A 20791-nucleotide genomic window follows, 5' to 3' on the forward strand; every position below is an offset into this window, starting at 1 on the left:
TGGCCCCCAACGTTTCCATGGGTTAGAGACAGGAATAAGGCCTTGCCGGAAGGTACCAGAGCAGAGCCAGAGGGAAGCTGGCCGGTTGTCTGCTGGCACCAGATGCAGAGCTGGGCTTCCGGCCTGTGGTCCTAAGCGAGCAAGTTTGTGGCTGGCCTTGGTCATTGGGTCAGGAGAAATCTTCCAAAACCTTTGGCTCCACTAGCTGCTCAGGTCAGCAGCACTGTGGGTGTTGACCGGTCTTTCACCTGGGCCTCACCTTTGTGCCCATAAAAAATCCTGAAGATTGGGGCTAGAGCGATAGCACAGCGGGTAGACCCGGGTTCGATTCCCAGCATCCCATATGGTCCCCTGAGCATCGCCAGATGTGACACATCCCACCCCCAAAAACCCTAAAGATCATGGGGACCAAGCAGTTATATAGTGGGTAGGGCGTTTGCTTTGCAGGCCATCAACCTGGGTTTGATCTCCAGTATCCCATAGGGCCCCCTGAGCAGCACCATGCCTGATTCCTGAGCCAGGGGCACCACCGGGTGTGCCCTACCCCCACCAGAGTCCTAGAGTGGCAATGTGTCCCCAGCCCACCACAGCAAGGGCATGGGGTCTCAGATCTCTCCCTCCAGCCTGCTGTTGGGGCGGATCAGACCTCAACAGGTCGTGGGCAGGTCACTTGTCCTGTGGAGGCCAAGTGTCCAGGATGTCACAGGCTTGAGGCAGGCCTCTGCCCCCACTCCCCAGAACTTTTGCAGTTGGCAGCTTTGTGACAGAGGTCAAGTACCTGCCTGGGGGCTGGAGCATCAGCACACTGGGTAGGACACTGCTGACCCTGGCCAGGCAGTGGGAAGCCAGTAAGCCTTGAGTTGTACTTTCACCAAGTGACAAGTGCTGCCTTTCCCCTCTAAAATAGACTGGAACTTTCCAACTAACGGTCACTTGGCATGGGGGCTGGGCTGCCCACATGCTGCAATGCTCAGAGGACCATACGGGGTGACGGGATCAAACCCAGATCCACTGAGTACAGATAAAGCACCTTACCTGCTACATTATCACTACTTTATTCACCATAAAGGAGAAAACCCCCAAAACTAAGCCATTTGGCACTATTCATGCTTCAAAGACTACAGACTGCCTCACAGATTATTTCTATTTGAGCACTTCCACTGATTAAAGGATGAATTGGTTCCTGTATTTGCAAGTTAAATGAAACTTAAATCGAGGGTTAAATCTCAGCTATTTCCTGCCTCCAAAAGCTAGCTTTACAGTGTCCCAGGCCACAAAGGTGGCACAAGTCTGTCCGGGGGCCAAAGGGTCAGAAGTTTCCAATCTCCACTTTGTCACACACCTAGAAAAACTTCCAACAGGGCTTCCATGCTACCAGCTGGGGACAGCAATCTACCAGCACTTCCTAGCACCTTACCCTGCAATTCTCTGGCTCACTACGGGCTGCCAGCACACCCCAGAAGGACCTAGGAAGCACCTCAGTATTCTAGACCACAGACTCCCGGGCACTATGTAACCACAGGGGGTTGCAGGCTGGCCCTGACCCGGGGCTGTTCAGTATTCGGCAGCTCCGCTGTCCCATTTCTCAGTACCTACATTGGAAAGGGATCTGATGGTAACGCCGGCAGGAGCCGTCACTGGCGCTCCAGAAACGGCAGAGCTAACTCAGCACCTACTTTCTCCCCCCAGACACAGGCAGGAGGACACGGCAGTACTCGGTTTATTCAGGGGCACCTAGTACAGGCGCTGGGGCTTGCCCATGGTGCTCTTGATGTATAAGGCCCGAACGTTCTGCCAGTTCTTCTTGAGCAACGATACCAGGAAATTGACAGCCAGGTGGATGTTGTAGACAAGCTCGTCGTCTGTCATCTTTACGTGGCCGACAGCCACCGCCAGACACAGCACCTGTGAGCAGGGGGGAAGAGCAGGTGGGTGAGGGCCACAGGACTCTGGTTTAAGCCCGCAGCGGAGTTGCGTGCGGCCCCCAAGCCTAGACACACATCAGGCTGGGGAGACGTGTCCTAGCCTGATGGCCCACTCCACCTGCCCCATGGCTGGACCCTGGACCCTAGAGCAATGTTGGGCCCACGACTGCCGGTCACCTCCCCCGTCTTTATCAGACCGTGGACCAAGGCATGCACTTTGGGGGTCAGCCTGAATGCCTGCACCGTGAACCCTGGGCTTGGCAAGGCAGGCCCGACCCACCTTCTTCATCTGGAACTTGATTGTGGACTTGACTTCATCAACCTTGGCCACCATGTTTTCGTTGTGGGTCAGCAGAGAAGGAAACTTGCCAGCCTTATTCAGGCCCGGGCCCAGGATTCTGGGGATCTGCTTGATTAGGGACTCGGAGGCCAGAAAGGCGTCGTACTTCTTGGCTAGTGAAGGAGAGGGTTGCTTAGGGCTTGCTGCAAAGCAGCTGTGCAGACGGAACAGAATAATGTGACACTCAACCCTGGGGCCAGGGCGACAGTACAGCGGGCAAGGTGCTGGCCCTGCATGCGGCCAAACCAGGCTCAGTCCCGGCACCCCATATGGTCCCCTGAGCCCACCAGAGGAGATCCCCGAGTGCAGAGCCAGGAGTACGCCCGAACACTGGGTGTGGCCCAAAACCCCCCAAATAAACTGAATTTTAAAAAAATACGGGGACTGGGGAGAGAGTGCAGCAGGCAGGGCGTTTGCCTTGCACGTGGCCAACCCTGGCTCGACCGCCCTTAATACCCAGGTCTGCCCCAAGCCACAGCATATAGTAAAACTCAAACCCTGAGCCAAACACTCGAGAGGCCCGAGACACGGTGCAGCAGATAAGGCACCCAGGTTCGATCCTGGGCATCCCTATGGTCCCCGAGCATTGCTAGGAGTCACCTCGGGGATGGTCGGTGACACCCAAATGCCCAACAAAAAAACCTGAAAAAGCCCACCCCAGCCGCGCCCCCTCGGGCACTCACCCAGCTTCTTCACCAGCTTCTTGTTCTTGTTGAGTTTCTTCAGCGCCTCAATGTCCATGTGGGGGATGTCCACGGCCTTGGCCTCATCGCAGTGCTGCTGGTCCCCCAGCACACACACGGAGAACTTGGGGCGAGGGGTGGACTTGAGCCTATGGTGGAGGTGGGAGGGGGGCACAGCAGAGGCGTCACGCCGGGCTCCAAGTGCCGCCAGCAGCAGCAGCAGCAACGCCCGCCTGGGGGCCGGGGGGCCACCGCGCCTTACCCAGCGCCGCGGCCGTCACCAACAGCTGGCCTGGCTTCTCAGACCAGCCGGCGGGCTCGGCCGAAGCCTCCCCACGCCTCCCCTCTTGTTTTAAGACCCAGGGTGGGGGTCCGTCCAGCCTCGCCTGCCCGGAGCAGCGGGGTCTGAACTACCCGGGCACGTCGATGCCGCCCGGGCCCGGCCACCCGGGGCGGCGGCGGCAGGCGCGGGGGGCGGCACCGAGGGCTGGGTGGGGTCAGAGCGGTGCCAACCTGACGGTGCCCGAGAAGCGCTTGTCCTTCTGCGGGTCATAGTTCTTGAGGCTGATCTGCAGCTCCACCGTCTCCAGGAACCTTCGGGGGGAGGAAGCGACGGGCAGGGGTGAGGCCGGGCCCCGCCGCCCCTGCCCATCCTGCCCACCCTTGCCCTGCCCGGCCCGGCCCGCGCGTACTTGCGGCGCTTGCGCTGGTTCCCGTGCAGGACTTCCCGCACCGCCTCGTACAGGGTGTCGCGGGACACTTTGCTGCTGCGGGAGGAGAAGCAGGCGGGGGGCGCTCAGGACCCTCTGCGGCGGGGCGGCCCGCGGGGGCCTCCCGGGCACCCCTCCGGGCCATCGCGCGCCCGCACGGCCGCTCCGGGGCCGCCCACGCCCCGCCGCGCAGCCCGAGGAGCGGCCCCCGATCCCAGCCGAAGGGTCTGCCACCCCCGACAGCGCCCGGAGACGGAGGATGGACGCAGATCGCGCCCTCGGCGACACGTACCTCATGGTGACGGCGGCCGCGGGAACCGGAAGAGAAAGGTCGGCGCCCAGCGCATGCGCTCAAATAGGGGCTCTCTTCTCGCGAGAGTTTCCGCGTTTCGGGGCTTCGCGGTAGGGGGAACTGGCGCGGGCGGCCGCTAGAGGGCGCTGCACAGCTAGCCGTGCGCGGGGGAGGATCCCGGGGATGGGCGGCAGCGGGGGTACTGCAGGGCGGGGCGGGCGGGGGCGGGGAGGGGGGTCCACAGGGGGTAAGCTGAAAAAGTACTTGAATGTAGCTTTTTGGGGGCGGGGATAGGACTTGGAGCCACACTGTACAGTGCTCAAGGGATCATGCAGGCGCTGGGAACCGAACTCGGGGACCCTGCATGCAAGGCAATGCTGTCGTGGAGTACACCCCAGGCCTCTTGGACAAACTTGAACCCGACTGCTGATTCACTGACGTTCAATGACATCTCCTCTGCAAGCGGAGGCGGGGGTCCCATCCCAGGCCCGCTTATGGTTCCCCAAGTTCCACTGCGAGCTACTCTGAGCACCACTGGGCCCCACAGTTCCATCTAGCTGCTGGTGTCCACCTGGGGTGTCCCTCGTAAGCCGGCTAAGCAGACGTGCCCGTGGCTCACAGCCCTAACTATTTTTTTTTTTTTTTTTTTTGCTTTTTGGGTCACACCTGTTGATGCTCAGGGGTTACTCCAGGTTCAGCACTCAGGAATTACCCCTGGCAGTGCTCAGGGGACCCTATGGGATGCTGGGAATCGAACCTGGGTCAGCTGTGTGCAAGGCAAACGCCCTACGCACTGTGCTATCGCTCCAGCCCCACAAGCCCTAACTCGTGGCCCGCTTCTCTGCCTCGCACCTGACCCTCTCAGCCCCCTGTAATGCCGGGCCCTAGGTCAGCTGTCCGAGAGTCCTCCCAGCTCTGTACTGTCCGCCCTGTCAAGCCTCCCTCTCCTCGGGGTCGCGCTGGCCTGATGAGCAGCGCGGGGTGGGGGCGGGTCTCCAACAGTCTCTCATCCGCAGACCGAGCGCACACTCCACCTTCCCCTCACAGAGGAGCTGTCGGGGACAGGACGGCAGGGAGGGTGTGGGGTACGTGTGCGTGTGTGCGTGCGTGTGTGCATGCGTGTACGAGTGTGTGCAGGGATGGCGGGGAGGGACTGTATGTGTGTACGGGGCCTGGATGAGGGAGTATGTATGCGTGTTGTAGGGACTCGTGGGAGTATGCACATGTGTGTGGGAGCGTGTATATGTGTGTGTGCAGACTGTGAGTAACAACAAGCAAGCAGGCACAGCTGCCAATAAAACTCCACTGAACTGTCTTTTTATTCCACACTGTACATCAGGCGAGAAGTGAGAACACGGAGTGGGGGATTCCAGGGACCCCCTCAGCGTCACTCGTGAGCAGGGCCTGGCTTGTGACCAGGAAGGAGGCCAGCGCAAGAGGCTCTAGAAATCCAACAGCCTCAGCCCCAGGCCCTACCCGGAGGAGGGGCAGCGGTCCTCGAGAAGGCCGGGCGGTGACAGCCAAGTGTCCAGTGTCCTTCAGGAAGCTGGTGGCAGGAGGGTCAGGGGGGCAGGCGCCGGAGGGCAGCCTGCAGGGACTTCCTCAGGAAAGTGGTGTGGGGCTCAAGGGCGGTGGCCAGGCCCAGCCTCTGCGTCTTGGTGATCTGGGGTCAAGAAGAGCGAGTCAGGGGGCTGGAGCGATACCATAGCGGGTAGGGCGTTTACCTTGCACGCAGCCGACCCGGGTTCAAATCCCAGCATCCCATATGGTCCCCTGAGCACCGCCAGGAGTGATTCCTGAGTGCAGAGCCAGGAGTGACCCCTGTGCATCGCCAGGTGTGACCCAAAAACCAAAAAAAAAAAAAAAAAAAGAAGAAGAGTGAGTCAGCCCTCTGCACCTGGTCCCCTCTGTTCATTCTGACTTCTGAGTCACCCCTGGCAGTGCTCAGGGTTTACTCCTGACCATATGGGATGCCGGGGATTGAACCTGGCTCAGGCTTGTGCAAGGCAAGCGCCCAGCCTGCTGTGCTATCACTCAGGCCTATTCCTGTTACCAACAGGGGGACAATTTTTGCCTGCCTGCTATGTGGCTTCATTTCATATCATCTTTACAACCCTCCCATTTCACAGAGGAGAAAAACTGAGAAATAGAGAGAGATACTACTGTGGCCCCACCTCCCTTATAGTCCACACTTCCTGTTTGTTTGTTTGTTTTTTTAAGAAATCTGAATTTTTATTGGGGGGTGTCACACCTGAAGATGCACAGGACTTACTCCTGGATCTGCACTTAGGGATTACTCCTGGAGGTGCTAAGGAGACCATATGGGATGCTGGGAATCAAACCCAGGCCGGCCACGTGCAAGGCAAACACCCTACTATTGCTCCAGCTCCGAAATCTAGACTTTTATGATGATGATGATGATGATGATATTTGGCAGAGTCTCTTGCCCACATGATATTTCGGACACACCAGGCAGTGGTCTGGGATCACTCCTGGCAGGGCTCAGGGGATAATCCGGGGTGCTGGGGATTGAACTGGGGTCGGCCGCGTGCAAGGCAAACGCCCTACCCGCTGTGCTATCGCTCCAGCCCCTCGCGCACTTTCTCTTGGCGGCTGCCCCCTCCTGACGGGTGCACCTGAATCTTCACTGCACTCGCCAACTGCGGACAGGACCAGATCTCTCTGGCCGGCTTCCGGGGTCTCTAGCGCCCCCAGAAGCTCCCCGAGAAGGGGCCTCTGTCCCTGTTCCCATTGTTTCTGGGAGAATCCCGGGCATGTTTGTGTCCCTGTTTTTCCAGTATCCAGGGGCAAACCCAAGGCCCCTTACCTGCGAGGCGCGTGTCTCTCCCAGAGCTGTCCCCCTGCCCAGGACCCCTGACTTGCAGCAAATCACCACGTGGCCTTGCATGTCCCAGGAAATGGTAAAAATCAACGGCCCTGGGCCAGAGAGAGACAGTCCAGGGGAAAGGTGCTCGCTTCGCGGGAGGCCAAGGCTGGCTTGGTCCCCAGCACCACGCAGGGTCCCCTGAGCACCGCCAGGAGTGAACCCCGGGCAGCGAGCCAGGAGTAGCCCCTGAGTGTCACGGGGTGTGGCCCAAACACCCTTTATCAAATAGACACAATCCCGGAGACTGGGGAGAGAGTTCACGATTGGGGAGAGAAATCAGGGCGTCAGCGAGAGCTCGGAGATTGGCTCCGGGGCACTGCAGAGCGAAAGACAGAGAGAGTGAAGGGGAGGCAGAAAGACTGCACAGGCGACAAGGCGCTTGGCTCAGTCCCGAGGACTGAGGGCCCCGGCCCAGCCAGGAGTGACCCTCCGACACAGCGTGAGCAGCCCCGGTACTACACTACCTCTCCAGATATCCTCCCCCCGCAACACACATTTGGGGGGCCACAGCCAGCAGTGCTCAGCGCTTACTCCCGGCTGTGCTCAGGGATCACGCCTGGCAGGCTTGAGGTGTTGCCGTATGGGGTGCCGGGGATCAAACCCAGTCAGCTGCAAGCCAGGCCAGGGATCAAACCCGGTCAGCCACATGCCAGGCCAGCGCCTACCCGTATCTCTCTCTGGCCCAACACCCCCCCTTTATTATTATTATTATTATTATTATTATTATTATTATTATTATTATTATTATTTTGGCTTTTTTGGGTCACACCCGGCAATGCACAGGGGTTACTCCTGGCTCTGCACTCAGGAATTACCCCTGGCGGTGCTCAGGGGACCATATGGGATGCTGGGAATCGAACCCGGGTCGGCCGCGTGCAAGGCAAACGCCCTACCCACTGTGCTAGCTCTCCAGCCCCCACCCCTTTTTTTAAGATGCTGCCAGGGGGGCCTGGGAAGAGGGCTCAGAGGGCTGCAGGGAAGGAGCCCCGAGGACAGCTGTGACGGGCCAACCAACACACACCAGATACTCCCTCCACCGTCTCACGACTTGCGGACAAACTAACTTCTCCGAGCCTCGGTTTCCCACTGCAGAGAAGGGAGCCGGCAACAGGCTCTCAGAGGCGACGGGCGTGGAGTAAACCAGGGCAGGGGCTGGCAGGGGTGCAGAGGAGGCCAGTGGAGCCCCCACACAGTAGCTCTCTGACCTTGTTTCCCCCCCCCCCCCCGCCCCTGCTCTGTGCACGCTCCTGTTTAAGCCCAGTGGAGAACCCGGAGTCTCTGTGGATCCACGGCATCCACGGCCTGTGCCGGGGGTCTCCCTCCCCCCTACTCAGCCCTTCCCAATTCTCAACTGCAGGGCCAGACAGACTCAGTACAGCAGGCAGGGGGGCACTTGTCTCGCACGGGGCTAACCCAGACTCGATCTCCGGCATCCCATAGGGTCCCCCAGTGCTGCCAGGAATGAGCCCTGAGGGCGGGCAGAGTCAGGAGTAAGCCCTGAGGGGGCTGGAGTGATAGCACAGCGGGTAGGGCATTTGCCTTGCATGTGGCCGACCCAGGTTCAATCCCAGGCATCCCATAAGGTCCCGCAAGCATGGCCAGGAGTAACTCCTGAGTGTAGAGCCTGGAGTAACCCCTGAGCATTGCTGGGTGTGACCCAAAAAACAAAAAACAAAAAAACAAACAAAAGGAGTAAGAAGCCCTGAGCACCGCAGGGTATATCCCCTTGTCCCCAAATAAAGACCAATTCCAGGGCTGGAGAAATCGTAGAGTGGGTAGGGTGTTTGCCTTGCAGGCAGCCGACCCATGTTTGATCTCCGACATCCCTTATGGTCCCCTGAGCACCGCCAGGAGTGGTTCCTGAGTGCAGAGCTAGAAATAAACCCTGAGCACTGCCAGGTATGGCCTGAAAAGCCAAAAACAAAAGCACCCCAAAACCAAAAAAAAAAAAAAAACCCAAACCCAAAACATAAAAAAAAACAACCAATTTCCAACTGCAAGGGACGGGCGGCTGCCCCTCCCCCACCACCCAGAGTCCCGTGTGACCCTCTCCTTGGCCGCCTTGCCAATCATCTTTGGGCTGGGAGAGCAGGCACAGGCTGCAGTGCTCAGAGGTTGCTCCTGGCCGTGCCCAGGAATGCCTCCTGGTGGTGCGCGGGGACCGAACCCGGGTGCGAGGGAAACACCCTCCCCGCGGTACTACACTACGGCCCCCGTCTGCGTAATCGTCTGTCTCCTCTCACTCGCTGCGTGCCGAGGCCGGGCTCCGAGTCAGGCACCCCCAGCTCCTCCACGGCCCCGGCCCCGGGGCACAGAGGCCGACGCAGCTGTTGGGGTCCCGCCCACACTCACGCTGGCCTGGTACTTGGTCATCACCAGGAGCAGGAGCTTGGCGTAGGCCAGGGACGCGGCGGCCGCCGGGCCCTCTTTGCAGAGCCTCTCCATCAGGGCACGGAACTTCTCGGCGGTCATCTCCACCTGCGCACAGTGGGGGACGAGGCGGTAACCCGGGAGGGGCCTGTGGTCCTCTGCGGGCCCCCAGACCCCCACCCTGGACTCCATTCCTGACGCCACCAGCTTGGGACTGGAGGGGCCCGCGAGAGTCACTTATCCGAGCTCAGCCTCGGGTGCCCTGTCTGTGAAAGGGGCCTCTCGACCTCTAACCCTGAGGACCCAGGGAATTCAATGCCGGGCGGGGAGAGGGGATAGCAGGCTGGCCCGGGTCCGGGTGGCAGCCGTGCACGGTGTCCCAAGCGCCACCGGCTGTGGCCCTGGAGGCTCCGGCACCGCCAAGCGAGCAGCTCTGTCTCCTCGGGTCCTTGTGAGGAACCTCGCCCAGCTGGCCAGGGGTCCCCAGAGGGTGGCGGGGGGGAGGCCTGAACTCCTGAGCATTAGCCCAAGGTGAGGGGCAAAAAGCCTGGATTATCCCCCCGGACCCTGCAAAGGCTCGAGAGAGGACAACGATCCCCGCCCAGCTGGCACGGGGCAGGGCGCACGCACAGAAGGGCAAGCAGTCTCAAAGGCCGCATGGCCCGGTGACAGCCACCCCTCATAGCAGCGCCAGCAGGGCCAGAGGGCCCAGAAGGCCGCACTCGACCCCTGGTGCAGGGCCCCACGCTCCGAGCACCAGCGGCCATGGCCCCCCAGAGCACATAAGCAATGTTTCCACATCGTGCACCGGGCACGGGGACCTGAGTCTCTTTGTCACCTGTCTGCTGCGGTGGGCACAGCTCCAAAGCCCCCTCTGCAGATGAGGGGCCTTGAGGCATGAGGAGGTCAGTGAAGCAGAACTTAAGGTCCTGAGAGTGGAAATTGCCAGAACAAGTCAGAGATGTGGCTTGACAGGACACGTGTCACACGAGTGAGGCCCCTACTCCACGCACATAACCAAAAAAAATCGGAATCGAGGGACAGCACACTTATGGGGCGGGGGTGGGAGGAATGCGCCTGGAGGTGCCGGGGGTGATGCAGAGCCGGGGACTGAGCCCGCTGGGCCGTCTCAGCTCTTCAGCCCATTCCCCTGGGCCGGGAAAGGCGCCCTGACCCCCGTGTCCTTGTCAGAGCCTCTCTGGGAGGGGCCCCGGCCGAGAACGTCGGGCCCTGCAGAAGGGGACTCTCGGGGAGGGAACAGGGAACAGGACCCTTCTCCCTCCTGCCTTGCACGCGTTCACAGCGGCAGCCGCAGGAACCTTCCAGGGACCTCGGAAAAGGACAGGATGACACCCTTGCCAGAGTGGTCCCCCTCACAGCTGGCAAGGGTGGCCTTGGGCTCTGCAGGCAGCCGGCACTGCCCCCAGCCCTTGCTCCCCCACCCCCGCCTGCCCCGGGCCCTTCCCACGCCTAGGCCCGCTCACCTGCCGCTCCAGGAGCGCCTGCAGCACCGGGAAAGTCCCCTCCTGCCAGGGCTGCTCCAGAATCGGGCTGCAAGGCACAGGCGCCGTAAGGAAAGCCCCGTCTCCCCCCATCCAGACCTGGGCGGCCCTGCTCCTGCCTCCCCTGCAACCCTCTGGAGACGGTGACGGGAGAAGAAGCCGCCTCTGCTGGCTCCGTGCTCGGGCGGCCCAGCCAGCCTGCTGCTGCTGCCCCAGGAGGGACGCCCGGGAGAGGCGCGAAGGCCCCCTGGGAGCTCCTCAGGGACAGACGGGGCCTGGGAGGGGCCGGAGCAATGGTGACCCGGGCGACCTGGTTCCATCCCCAGTGCCCAGTACCTCGGTCCCAAGCCCTCCAGGAGTGATTGCTGAGTGCAGAGCCAGGGCCCAGCCCGAGCACTGCCAGGTGCGGCCTCAAACCAGAACAAAATGAAGCGAAACGCCCTGCAGAGGCCAGTCAACGTGACCAATCTGGAATAAACAGGCACTATCACGCGTGGACCTGGGAAAACCCTAGAGTGAAGAGTCTCCAGGTTTTCTGGTTTTTTGTTTATTTTTTTTTGGGGGGGTGCACACCTAGCAATGCTCAGGGGTTACTCCTGGCTCTGCACTCAGGAATTACTCCTGGCGGTGCTCGGGGGACCATATGGGATGCTGGGAATCGAACCCGGGTCGGCCGCATGCAAGGCAAATGCCCTCCCCGCTGTGCTATCGCTCCAGTCCGGAACTTTCTAAGACGAGGCTGAGCTCTGACGCCCTGTCTGTGCTCTAACCCACCGTGCCACGCCGTTAGACTCGAGAGTGGAGGCTGCGGCCTCCTGAGGGTCGCGCAGGTGCCTGTGCACTCCCCCACACGGGCAGGCGGTACTGGGTGCGGGAAGGGAACGCGGGGACACCCGGGACCGGCAACGGAGACGGTGTGGCGGTGGTGCCCGAGCGTCTGTCACACGCCTCGGGGACGGACACTCACTCCAGCAACAGCAGCTGCGCGTCGGGCTCCAGCGCCGGGTCCTTCATCAGGCAGCACAGCAGTTCCGTCTGGGCTGCGCGTGAGTGGGGGCGAACAGAGAGAAGCCTGGGGGTGCGTCCCCCAAGCGGAGGGGCGAGAGGAACGATACCCACTCTTAGAGGAAGGGGGGCTTGGTCCTCTGGCTTTTCTCCTCTCCCTTGCCAGGGACCACAGCCTGTGGGTTATCAGGATCACCTCAGCACATGTGCGCGTGTGCGTGTGGGGGTTATCAGGATCACCTCAGCACATGTGTGCATGTGTGTGTGTGTGTGTGTGTGTGTGTGAGGGTTATCAGGATCACCCCAGCACATGTGTGCATGTGTGTGTGAGGGTTATCAGGATCACCTCAGCACATGTGTGCGTGTGTGCGTGTGTGTGTGTGTGGGTTATCAGGATCACCTCAGCACGTGTGTGCGCGTGTGCGTGTGGGGGTTATCAGGATCACCTCAGCACGTGTGTGCGCATGTGAGTGTGGGGGGGCTATCAGGATCACCTCAGCACATGTGTGCACGTACGTGTGTTATCAGAATCACCTCAGCACGCATGTGTGCATATGTGCGTGTGTGTGGGGGGGGTTAATCAGGATCACCTCAGTGCACACGCATGTGTATGTGTGTGCGTGCATGTGGGGGGGAGGGGGTTATCAGGATCACCTCAGTGTGCGTGCGTGTGTGCATGTGTGTGCGCATGTGCATGTGTGCCTATGGAGGTTATCAGGATCACCTCAGTGCGCACGTGTGTGTGTGTGTATGTGTGTGTGTGTGTGTGTGTGTGTGTGTGTGTGTGTGTGTGTGGCCTTGGGCCTACAGCTCAGTCCTGCTCCCCTGTCCTGGGTATCTTGAAGCCACTGGGCCATATCCCAGATATTCCAGGCCCTTTCTTTCCGGGGACTCCTAAGAACCAGGCAGGATAGCTCAGAGTAGGAGGAGGCACTGGGGTTTGAACCCAAGACCTAGCGCTTTCCACGCAAGCACAGGGCCCCAGCACTCAGTGACTTCTGTGACGTCACTCATGGGGCAGGGAACGGGGAGGGTGGCAGGGGGCCCGGCTAGGTCCCAGAATTACCAGGTCCTGAGGCCTGGAGCACAGGGCCGAGGAGGGTTCTGCAGACGGAGTGGGGGTACTTGGCACAGAAGGAGGTCAGGGCAGTTGTGAGCAGGCGAGAAGCTGAGGAAGTGAGGGCGAGGATCTAGAGGCAAGGGAAAGTAGCATTCACCCACTCAGTCATTCGTCTGACCCCCTTCCTTCTGGGTTGAGGTAGAGCGACCCCTGGCGGTGCTGAGGGATTACTGCAGGCTCTGTGCTCAGGGCTTACTCCTGGGGGTGCTCAGGGGATGAAAGGCAGTGCCAGGGACGGAAGCAGGGGCAAGTCTGTATGCCCCCCATGCCCCAAGCACCTTCCCTCTGACAAGCGTTTAGCAGATGTCGATTCAGAGGGGAGGGATGCAAAGTGGGGAAAAGGACTAAGTTCTTTTCGCTAGCACTCCCATGAAGCACCTATGGGAGGAAAGGAGGACCGAGCTCTCCTCCCTAGCCCCCGGGGTCGCTCAGGGTCCCTTGATCATCCCGGAAGAGCGAAGGCCTGCAAGGCTGAGGAGCCTCTCTACCCACCGCTGGGAGGCCCCGAGCCCCCCCACCGTGTCCCCACCACTCCCCGTGCCTGCCCAGCCCCCTTACCCGGTCCAGAAAGAGGCTCCTGGCCAGCACGGTGGCGTTGCTGAGGCTCAGGCCCGGGGACAGGGCCAGCAGCCAGGTGCACAGCCGCAGTAGCTCGGTGTCCGGCAGCTGAGTGACCCGGAGCTGTGCACACAACAGGGACACCTGCCCCGCAGGCGGGCACTCAGCTCGGGCAGCAGCAGGACCCCACCAGGACCCGGGACAGCCACCCCCGGGGAGGGAGCAGAGCGCAGGGAAAGCCACTTCCCGCCACATCCCCCCCTCCCACCTGCGAGACCCTGCAGGGCCTCACCTGGGCAGGGCCGCACTCATGCAGAAGCTGCAGCTCCGCTGGGGGGGCGCCCTCCAGCCCCTGGAGAGGAGAACCCCACCTGAGGGCTGAGCTTCCATTCAATGACAGCCCCGGAGAAAGCCTCGGGGACGGAGGGGCAGGAGGGGAGGAGGGGAGGGCGCCCCCAAGAGGAGGTGAGGGCAATACAGGGAGGAGGTGAGGGTGTCACTGAGAGGTGAGGGCGCCACCCGGAGGAATAGGCGGGAGTAGCCAGCAGGAGTGCCAGGACTAAGGAAAGAATTCCCCCCACCCGACCCCCGACGTGGGTCTGGGGTCCCCTCCACTCCCACCCCGTGTGCCCGGGCAGTACGCCTCCCTGCCCGCCTCCCTGCCCGGGGCTTCCCTGGGTGTGGTGGCTGCGGAGGGGCAGCGGCCGGAGAAGGGAGAAGGACTCTGGCGGGGAGGGGACACCTGACCTCCTGGAAGCTCTTCAGCAGCTGCTGCAGCCTGGGGACCTGGTCCTGCCAAGGAGAAGCCGGTCACCGCCGAGCCCGGCCGGGGCCCCCTCCTCTGAGAAGGCCCAGGTCAGACAGCGCAAGCAAGCCGCGGTCACAAAGCCACGCACGGCGGCCAGGGGCTCGCCTTGAACACGGCCGACCCACATGCAAACACATGCGGGCAAGTGCAGAGCCAGGAGTAACCCCCGAGCACTGCTGGCTGTGGCCGGAGAAACCAAACAAACAAATAAAAGAAAAGGAAGCGGGGCTGGAGCGATAGCACAGCGGGTAGGGCAGCACAGTGGGTATAGCGGGTAGGGCAGCACAGTGGGTAGGGTGTTTGCCTTGCACGCGGCCGACCGGGGTTCGATTCCCAGCATCCCATATGGTCCCCTGAGCACGGCCAGGGGTAATTCCTGAGTGCAGAGCCAGGAGTGACCCCTGAGCATTGCTGGATGTGACCCAAAAAGCAAAAAAAAAAAAAAAAAAGAACAGGAAGCCTGTCCCTTGAAGGAACTCAAGCCAGGGGGCTGGAGAGCGCCCATCTCCGTTCTCAGGGAAGAACTCTGACCCAGCCCCCCGCACCGCACCGCACCTGGTGCCCTGAGCACGGCCAGAAGCCAGCTGGTGGGGGTGGGGGGGTGGACACGACTCAGGCTGGGGCCACAGCGGCAGCTTTTAGGCTGGACACAGGCTTCGCGTGGAGGAGGTCCAGGTTCGAGCCTTAGCCCTGCCAGCAGTGATCCCTGAACACAGATCTGGGAGTAGTCCCTGAGCACTGCCAAGTGTGGCCTAAAAAACAAAGGATGGGGGGAAAAATCTGACTCGGGCTGGGGCTGGAGACAGAGCCCTTGGCCTGCACGCCGGGACCACAGAGCACAGAAAACCACAGAGCACGCAAGGACAGAGAAATGAAGCAGTCCTGCAGGAGCCCCCCCACACCGCAGAGCCCCAAGGGGCGGGGAGGGCCAGAGGCACCGGCATCTCCCCCCTGCTCCCCCTTAAAGATCATTAGTCGGGGCTGGAGCGATAGCACAGGGGGTAGGGTGTTTGCCTTGCACGCAGCCGACCCAGGTTCGAAACCCAGCATCCTGTATGGTCCCCTGAGCACCGCCAGGGGTGACTCCTGAGTGCAGAGCCAGGAGTAACCCCTGTGCCTCGCCGGGTGGGACCCAAAAAGCAAAAAAAAAAACCCAAAAAACAAAAACAAAAAAAACAAAGATCATTAGCCACAGGGGCCGGAGATAGGACTGCGGGTCGGGCTCCTGCCTTGCATGCAGCTGGTCCCAGTGAGATCCCTCCTCGTGGCGCCCTGGGCCAGGCTGAGCCCTGAGCACAGGCTCGGGAGTAAGAGCCAAGCACTGCAGAGTGTGGGTCCCCCAAAAGACAAAGGCCACCCGCGGGCCAGGAGTGACGGCACAGAGACCGGGAACCGTGCCTTGCGTGCAGCCAAGGGGTCCCTCAAGCCCACCAGGAGTGAGCCCTGAGGACAGCCGGGTGTGACCAAACCCCCACCCCACCCCCCAAGAAAAAAAATCGCCAGCCCCAGGGCTCCACTTCCAGCCCCGGCCCCACCGCCCCCAAGAGGCTGCAGACGTGGCCCCTCAGGAAGCCTGTTTGCCCCCCTCCGTGGGTGACAGATGTCCAAGCTGGGAAAGAACATCCCAGCTGGCTTTCGCCCCGAGACTGCCCCTCTGGCCCACCCCCGCCTCCTCACCCCTGTACCTGGAGTGCTTTGGGCAACGCCACACTCTCTGCCTGGGCCTCCTCGGCGTCCTGTAGCTTCTGGGCAGCCTCTGCGGGCTCCGGCCCCCCAAGGGGCTGGCTCCTGGCGGCCGGGGAGTCGGAGGGTCCAGGTTCTGGACTCGGCTCTGCAGGAGTGACTTCTCTCTCCGCGCTCCCCGAACCTCGAAACCTCTTGGGAGCCCTCTCCCCGCCAGGGCTGGCCGGCTCCTCCGGCTGCTTCCTGCGTGCAGGCTGCTGGGAGTCCAGCCCGGCGCCTGGCGTCTCCTCCGGGTCTGGGGTCCGAGGCGGCGCCTTCAGCCCCCTGCCCCCCTGCCCCAGCCGCCTACACAGGCTGCGCAGCTGGGTCTGGCAGGCCGCAGACAGTGGGGACACGGCGGGCGGAGGGGAGGAGGAGGAGGAGGAGGAGGAGGAGGAGGAGGAGGAGGAGGAGGAGGAGGAGGAGGAGGAGGAGGCAGCCCCTAGGTCCCTCTGCATCAAGTGGCCGAGGGCCTGGAGCCAGCCGTCGGGGACAGCTGCGGGGCTCGCGTCCTGCCGGGCAATTTGCAGCAGCGCGTGGAGCTGGCGCTGGGGCAGCGCGGGGTGGACGGCCATGAGCAGGGTCAGCAGGTTTGTCCGGCAGAATCCGGGCAACTGCAGCAGCAGCGGCTTCCTGGGCAGCGGGTGGGGGGGCGGGGAGAGGAGGGTCAGTGGCCTGCGAGGGTGCAAGGGCAGGTGGCGTCTGACCCGGGGCCCGAGAGGCTAAGCAGGAATCCGTCAGCGAGTCCATGGTGCGTCTGCTCTTCCCAGACCCTTCAGCTCAGACCCTCACCCCCCCGATCCCACTCTGCACAGACTCACGCTGGGTTCTACTTTTTTTTTTTTATAATTTGGGGGTGGGGGGCACAGGGTTGAGTTGGCAGTGCTAAGGGGTCCCTCCTAGCAGTGCTTTGGGGACCATAGGTGGTGCTGGGGGATCAGTCACCTACAAGGCAAGTGCCGTAGCACCTGTATCGCCCTGGTCACAGGCTTATCTGACGTTTTCCAAACTTTGAGTACCAACAGTATCTCCAGGGCCGGAGCGCAAGAACAGGAGGCACGGTGTGTGCCAGGCATGCGGTGGGCCCGCTTGATTCCCGGCACCTCAGTTGGCTCAGCAAGCACCTCCAGGGGCACAGAGCTAGGGGTAGCCCTGGAGCACTGTGGGATGTGGCCCAACCCCTCCCCCCCCCAAAAAAAAAACCCTCTATATACTCCAAGATGCTGTGCAAACCTTAGTCTACGGGCCTGTACTCCCTTGGGAACTGTGACCCCCTGGCCCAGCTCTGGTGCTCCTTTCACCAGCCTGCTGTGTTTCTAGGGGGCCGTGAGTCCTTCCTGTCATTTTCCTGAGGGGGGGCAATCTGGGGCCTGGTGCACAGCAGAGACACAGGGTCCGGCTGAGAACCGGCCGCTCTTCCCCCCGCACGGCCCTGCGTGTCCATGTCTCACACAAGGGAGCCCTGGGAAGTAAGAGCCAGGACGCAGGTGGGCTGCTGGGGGCGTGTTGTGGCATCCGTGAGGCTGGCGAGGCTGTGACGGGAGGCCTGCGGGCACGGCCGCCCCCTGCCCGGACCCATCGCCCTCTCTCTCCTGGGCCTGACGGTGACACTGTTGGCCATCACACACGGAGGCCAGGGGAAGTCAGAGGAATGAAACAGTAACTCTTACTTCTGGTGGAAAACAAACAGCAGGAGAGAAAACTAGAGTAAAGGTTTTTTTTACAAAAGGTCACTTTGGGGGGCTGGAGTGATAGCACAGCGGGTAGGGCATTTGCTTTGCACGCGAATCAACCCTGGTTCGATTCCCAGCATCCCATATGGTCCCCCGAGCACCACCAGGGGTAATTCCTGAGTGCAGAGCCAGGAGCAACCCCTGTGCATCGCCAGGTGTGACCCAAAAAGCAAAAAAAAAAAAAAAAAAGAGTATAAAATAAAGCGCTAGAGAGATAGTACAGCAGATAAGGCATTTGCCTTGCATGCAGACAGCCGGGGTTTAATCCCAGGCATCCTGTATGGTCCCAGGCTGAGCACCAACAGGAGTGATTCCTGAATGCAGAGCCAGGAATAACCCCTGAGCACTGACAACTGACAGGTGTTATCCAAAAAGCAAAAAAAAAAAATATATATATATATATATATATATATATATATACATATATAAAATGAAACACATAGGGGGCCAGAGGGCACATGCCTTGCATGGGGCAGGCCCCAGTTCTACGCTCAACACTGTCAGGAGTCCTGAACAGAGCCAGGAGTAAATCCTGCGTGAGCACAGCTGCGCATGACCCCAGAACAAATCAATGAACACGCAGGACTACAAAAAGAACACGGTTATAAGGAAAGCCCAACTCGACACAGGAGCCTGCATTAAGTCTGCTTCTTCCCATAATCCGGCCGGAAAAAGCAGCACAGCTGGACAAACAGTTCTATCGAGTGCTCAAGCCCCCAGAGTTGGGAACTCAGCATGTTGGAAGAAGTTCACACTGGGAGTGTGGGAAGAAGATATAGGTTTCTACTTCTCCGAATGGGAAACAGGAAACGAGGCATCACAAATGTTTACCCTATGGACTGGCCTGTGTTCCGGTCTCCAGCCTAATGCTGAGGGGGAAGCCGAGAAGGAAGGGGCAGCTCTCGGGGACCCCAAAGCCTCCCACTTCCCATGTGGGTCAACCAGCATACTTATCTAAGGCGTTTATGCATGCTGTGCGTATACATACATATAATGTGTGTATGTTTGGGGACCCTCTCCATCCCTTCCTGGCTATGCTTAGGACTTACTCCTCTGATCCCTCTGACTCCAGGGATCACTCCTGGCGGGGCTCAGGGGACCATATGGAGTGCTGGGAATTGAAGCTCAGCAGTGTGCAAGGCAAGAACCCTACCCTGCTATACTATTTCTCCGGCTAGTATATCTAATGGGGCTGAGTATGTGCCTTGAGGCAAGGGGTCTGCGGTTTGATCCCCAGGCCCCCATAGCCCCAAAAGCACCACCAAGACCAACCCCCAAGCACAGAGCTGGGAGAAGCCCCTGATCACAACAGGGCATACCGCCACCCCCACCCCCTCAAAATAAACAACCAGCAAGAAAGTAGAGGGCTGGAGCGATAGTACACGGCCGGCCGGTAGGGTGCTTGCCTTGCACATGGCCGACCAGGATTCGATCCCCAGCATCCCATATGGTCCCCTGAGCACCACTCAATGAGTGCAGAATCAGGAGTAACCTCTGAGCATCTCCGGGTGTGGTGAAGAAAACAAAAACAAAAACAGAAGAAGTGGTAAGAGAAGCACACCAAAATGAAAGGGGCAGAGCTGCCAATTCTAGTGTAGCGCTCAAACCCAGACCAGATGGCAGAGTTCATACTAGGCGTGAGATCTACCAAGCACAGGCCCAGCCTTGCAGGGTATGCTCCAAAATAACAGAACCACCAACCCCCAGCCCCAGATAAGGAATAATTAATCCTTAAGGAAAGCGGTCTTGCCTTGAAATGCCTATTACGCTTGAAAATCTGATCACAGAAAGTCACCGGCTGAGCAGATGCTGTCACTACTGCTTAAACTTCTACTTCTGTCGCCTGTGTAATGTTTATAACTTACCAGATGCACACTTTATACCTAAGTATATACCTACACCATATAGGAGAAGTAAGTTTCTTTTCTTTTCTTTGCGAGGGGGGTGCTGGGGGCCAGACCCGGCAGTACTCAGGGGACCATATGCAATGCCGGAGATGGAACTGGGTGAGGTTGCGTGCAAGGCCAACGCCCTACCCGCTCTTCTCTCTCTAGGTCCTGAGCTCGGTTTTAGGCGTAATCAGACGCAACTTGCGCCGGCTGATGGGAGGACGCTCCGCGACACTGGCCAGGCTGCTGGGCGGGCCTCCTCCCAGATGCGCTGCAGTGCGGCGCGAAGCGCCTCTCGCGCGTCGGTCCTCATCTATCCCCGGGGGGAGTAAGCGACCACCTCCGCCTGGAGCGACTTACAGCTGCAGGCGGCCGTCCGGCCCCTCCACGACCGGCTCCTCCCGGCACAGCGCCTCGAGGACGTGGGCCCAGTCGAAGGGGTCCCCGCGGCGCGCGGCCCACGCCCGCAGCACCCCAAGGCCGCGCCGCGCCCCGTCGGGCCCCGCCTGCAGCGCCTGCAGCAAGAGGCGCGCGGGGGCCTCGAGCTGCGCCCAAGGCACGGGCGCCGCCTCCGGGGCTGCCATGGCCCGGGGCTGGTGCCGTGCCGTCCCTTGCCCCGGCTCCGGGAGACCAGGGTAAAAATAAACCTCCCCAGACCCCCCGAAGACAGCCGGGCAAGGGACCGGCCAGCCCCAGCGGCTCCGGAACGGCACGATTCGCGCGCTTTCGAGACGGAAGGAAGTGGGCGGGACCGCACTTAGAGATTGGCCCGAGAGTCGGAAGGGGCGGGGGAAGTACGGTGTGGGCCAATGAACAGAGGGGCGGAGTAGAAGGGCGGGGCAAGGCGGAACTGTGTATCTGCCGGGATTGGCTCCCGGGTGGGGGCGTGGCCATGAACGAAGGGGGCGGGTTTGCGGGTGGAGTCAGGCTTAGGCGTTTGGGAGGCGGCGAGACGTGGAGAGCGCGGATCCTGGGATGCTGAGCCTAACGCTCTTCTTGCAGCTCTCTGTAGCGGGAGATGCAGACTGGTTGTCATACTGTGGTGCTTCAGGACCCACGCTGCATTTAATTTGCTCTGACACCCATGTTTCTCGCAGATAGCCTCTGCGGGTAGGAAATGGTCTCTGCGGTACCTTCCCGTAGTAAATTCATTTCTTTCACAAGCCATCTACTTCCATCATTCAAGTTCTCTCCAAAAATATCTAGGGGTGGAGGGTGTAACTCAGTGGCATAGAGCTTGCCTCGCG

At 60.7% G+C, this 20791-nt stretch overlaps 2 protein-coding genes across 3 annotated transcripts; both read right to left on the reverse strand.

Annotated features, from left to right (window-relative positions):
• Nucleotides 1-1702: 1702 nt before the first annotated feature.
• Nucleotides 1703-4026, reverse strand: RPL10A (ribosomal protein L10a). Its single transcript, XM_004617709.2, has 6 exons — nt 3951-4026; nt 3641-3715; nt 3462-3542; nt 2949-3097; nt 2206-2378; nt 1703-1905 (listed from the first exon to the last, which is right to left on the reverse strand). Exons 1-6 carry the CDS (start codon nt 3953-3955, stop codon nt 1735-1737), a joined length of 654 nt encoding a protein of 217 aa, XP_004617766.1. The 5' UTR covers nt 3956-4026; the 3' UTR covers nt 1703-1734.
• A 1235-nt stretch (nt 4027-5261) lies between these two features.
• Nucleotides 5262-20246, reverse strand: FANCE (FA complementation group E). 2 transcript variants are annotated; one of them, XM_055127898.1, is made up of 10 exons: nt 19905-20246; nt 15886-16555; nt 14140-14184; nt 13685-13744; nt 13393-13536; nt 12781-12904; nt 11677-11749; nt 10692-10758; nt 9190-9315; nt 5262-5613 (listed from the first exon to the last, which is right to left on the reverse strand). In XM_055127898.1, exons 1-10 carry the CDS (start codon nt 20126-20128, stop codon nt 5512-5514), a joined length of 1635 nt encoding a protein of 544 aa, XP_054983873.1. In that variant the 5' UTR covers nt 20129-20246; the 3' UTR covers nt 5262-5511. The 2 variants fall into 2 exon arrangements, with proteins under 2 accessions (XP_054983873.1, XP_054983874.1); XM_055127899.1 differs by lacking the exon at nt 13393-13536.
• Between the last annotated feature and the right edge of the window lie 545 nt (nt 20247-20791).

Source organism: Sorex araneus, chromosome 2 (assembly GCF_027595985.1).
Source record: "Sorex araneus isolate mSorAra2 chromosome 2, mSorAra2.pri, whole genome shotgun sequence".
Lineage (NCBI taxonomy): Eukaryota > Metazoa > Chordata > Mammalia > Eulipotyphla > Soricidae > Sorex > Sorex araneus.

Excerpts from the sequence above, each read along its gene's own strand:
- FANCE (XM_055127898.1), bottom strand. The coding sequence starts at position 20,128 with ATGGCAGCCCCGGAGGCGGCGCCCGTGCCTTGGGCGCAGCTCGAGGCC. Across the intron at positions 12,905-13,392 it reads GGAGCCTCTTTCTGGACCGG|ATCCTCGCCCTCACTTCCTC; the intron begins GTAAGGGGGCTG and ends CCTTGCCTCTAG. Across the intron at positions 5,614-9,189 it reads TGACCAAGTACCAGGCCAGC|ATCACCAAGACGCAGAGGCT; the intron begins GTGAGTGTGGGC and ends TCTTGACCCCAG.
- RPL10A (XM_004617709.2), bottom strand. Across the intron at positions 3,543-3,640 it reads AACCAGCGCAAGCGCCGCAA|GTTCCTGGAGACGGTGGAGC; the intron begins GTACGCGCGGGC and ends CTCCCCCCGAAG. Across the intron at positions 2,379-2,948 it reads GAAGCTGGTGAAGAAGCTGG|CCAAGAAGTACGACGCCTTT; the intron begins GTGAGTGCCCGA and ends CTCCTTCACTAG.